Source organism: Oryzias melastigma, linkage group LG20, assembly GCF_002922805.2.
Source record: "Oryzias melastigma strain HK-1 linkage group LG20, ASM292280v2, whole genome shotgun sequence".
Taxonomy (NCBI): Eukaryota; Metazoa; Chordata; class Actinopteri; order Beloniformes; family Adrianichthyidae; genus Oryzias; species Oryzias melastigma.
The window spans coordinates 25,477,669-25,479,504 of NC_050531.1; the positions used below are offsets into that span (position 1 = coordinate 25,477,669).

The 1,836-nt window shown below is 39.6% G+C and overlaps 1 protein-coding gene across 1 annotated transcript in view; it reads right to left on the reverse strand.

Moving 5' to 3' along the window:
• Positions 1-1,836, reverse strand: part of LOC112139074 (HERV-H LTR-associating protein 2) — a 10,615-nt gene that overhangs the window by 5,052 nt on the left and 3,727 nt on the right. Inside the window, exon 2 of the mRNA XM_024261771.2 lies at positions 390-656. Within this exon, the coding sequence (XP_024117539.2) occupies positions 390-656 (267 nt within the window). The remainder of the gene's footprint in view (positions 1-389; positions 657-1,836) is intronic.

Sequence of the window (1,836 nt, forward strand, 5' to 3'; positions counted from 1 at the left end):
ATTTAGATTTTTGGTACTGATTAAATAAATTATTTGTCTGTGGATGTTTGAAATTTGATTACATCACTGATCTTAATAATCCTTAATAACTCAAATCTATGATTGTAGGGTATAAATATTTGACATTAAGTCCTGAACCAAATGTTGATAATTCATGTAGAGAAAATGGTATGGTCGAGCCGGAGTGGGATTATATAAGTTCGTTTCCTCCCACTCCCAAGTGATCAACTTGTCATTTATAAAGTAAGATGTTATTTTATGTATTATTACCCGATTGCTTGAAATAAAACATTTCATTCATTCATTCATTCAACATCAAAGTCTTTGATTCTAGAAAGTTCTGCCATGATCAGACTGAAAGATTGGTCCAGATGAACTGGAACACTCACGTCTTCTCCTCCACGCAGCTCTCCTCTGTTTTGATGGAGTGCTGATGGTGCAGATGTGGTCCAGATCTTCTTCACTGTCTGATAGAGTCAGAGAGCTGCTGATGTTGTAAAGATGTTTTTCAGTCTTATGGACTGTGGTTGTTTTCCTGAAGGTTCTGCTGGATGGAGGACTGATGGACCAGCTGAGATGCGGTTCAGGATAGATCTCATCTGAGCTGCAGATGATCAGATTTTCAGTCTGTGTCATGTTGATCTTCTGAAGTGGAGCTGCAACAAGTAAGTACATATATTTTAAAAATGTTTCACATGAGAGTAAAATAACCAAATCTTTTCAGATCCAAAAACTGAATAGACTCATAAAATGAAGAACATGAAATAAATTCCAGGTTGATTCTTAACAGAACAAAAACAAAAGTTTTCACTGGAATTCAGTCTGACAGAATTCACCAGCTGCTGATCAGATAATCCAACGTTATGATCATAAGTATACAGATGTTAGTGAAAGAAGTTTTTAAAACTACAGTTTGTAAAGAAATCGGGAATGTTAACACTCATCAGTAACTCAGTCATATTTACAATACCATCCATCCAAATATACTAAAGTTCCTGCTTTGGAAGAAGAACCTCTCCGCTGAGCAGACAAGCTGTTCATGAATGAACAACTTTTTCAGGATCCAGAGCTCACACACTGGTTATACTGAAGCTCATTGAGTGTTTGCCTAAACATTAGCTGAACCTATTTAGCTTGAATATTATATGTGTAGTCCTATTTTAAAAAGCACACCCTTCTGTCATTTAAGTCCCACTCCAATCATCTTTTGATTTATTATAAAAGCCCTCCCTGTGGTCTTAATATATATATACACATTTTAAAAAATGCCCCTCTCAACCTCCGCGGGTGTTTTTTTCTCCTCTTAGCTCGGGTCCTCTACCAGAGGTCTGGGAGCTTGAGGGTCCTGCAGTATCTTAGCTGTTCCTGTCATTTTCTGGACTGAGATGTCTGAGGTCTTTCCAGGGATCTGCTGTAGCCTCTTCTTCAGTTTGGAGGTTACAGCCCGAGTGCTCCAATTGTCCAACCACTGTCACTTTCACCTTCAAGCTTCCTCCAGTTCCTCTCTGAGTCCCTGGTATTTCTCCAGTTTCTCATGTTCCTTCTTCTTGATGTTACCATGGCTTGGTACTGCCACATCCACCACAACGGCTTTCCTCTGTTCTTTATCCACCACTACAATGTCTGGTTGGTTCCATTACCATCCTGTCTGTTTGGATCTGGAAGTCCATCAGGATCTTTGCTCTCTCACTCTCTACCACTTTCTGAGGTGTTTTCCATTTTGACTTTGGGGTTTCTAGTCCATGCGCATGTTTCTGTATATTATTCCAGCTACTTGGTTGTGGCGCTCCATGTATCCTTTCCCAGCCAGCATCTTCCACCCTGCAGTTCTGTGCT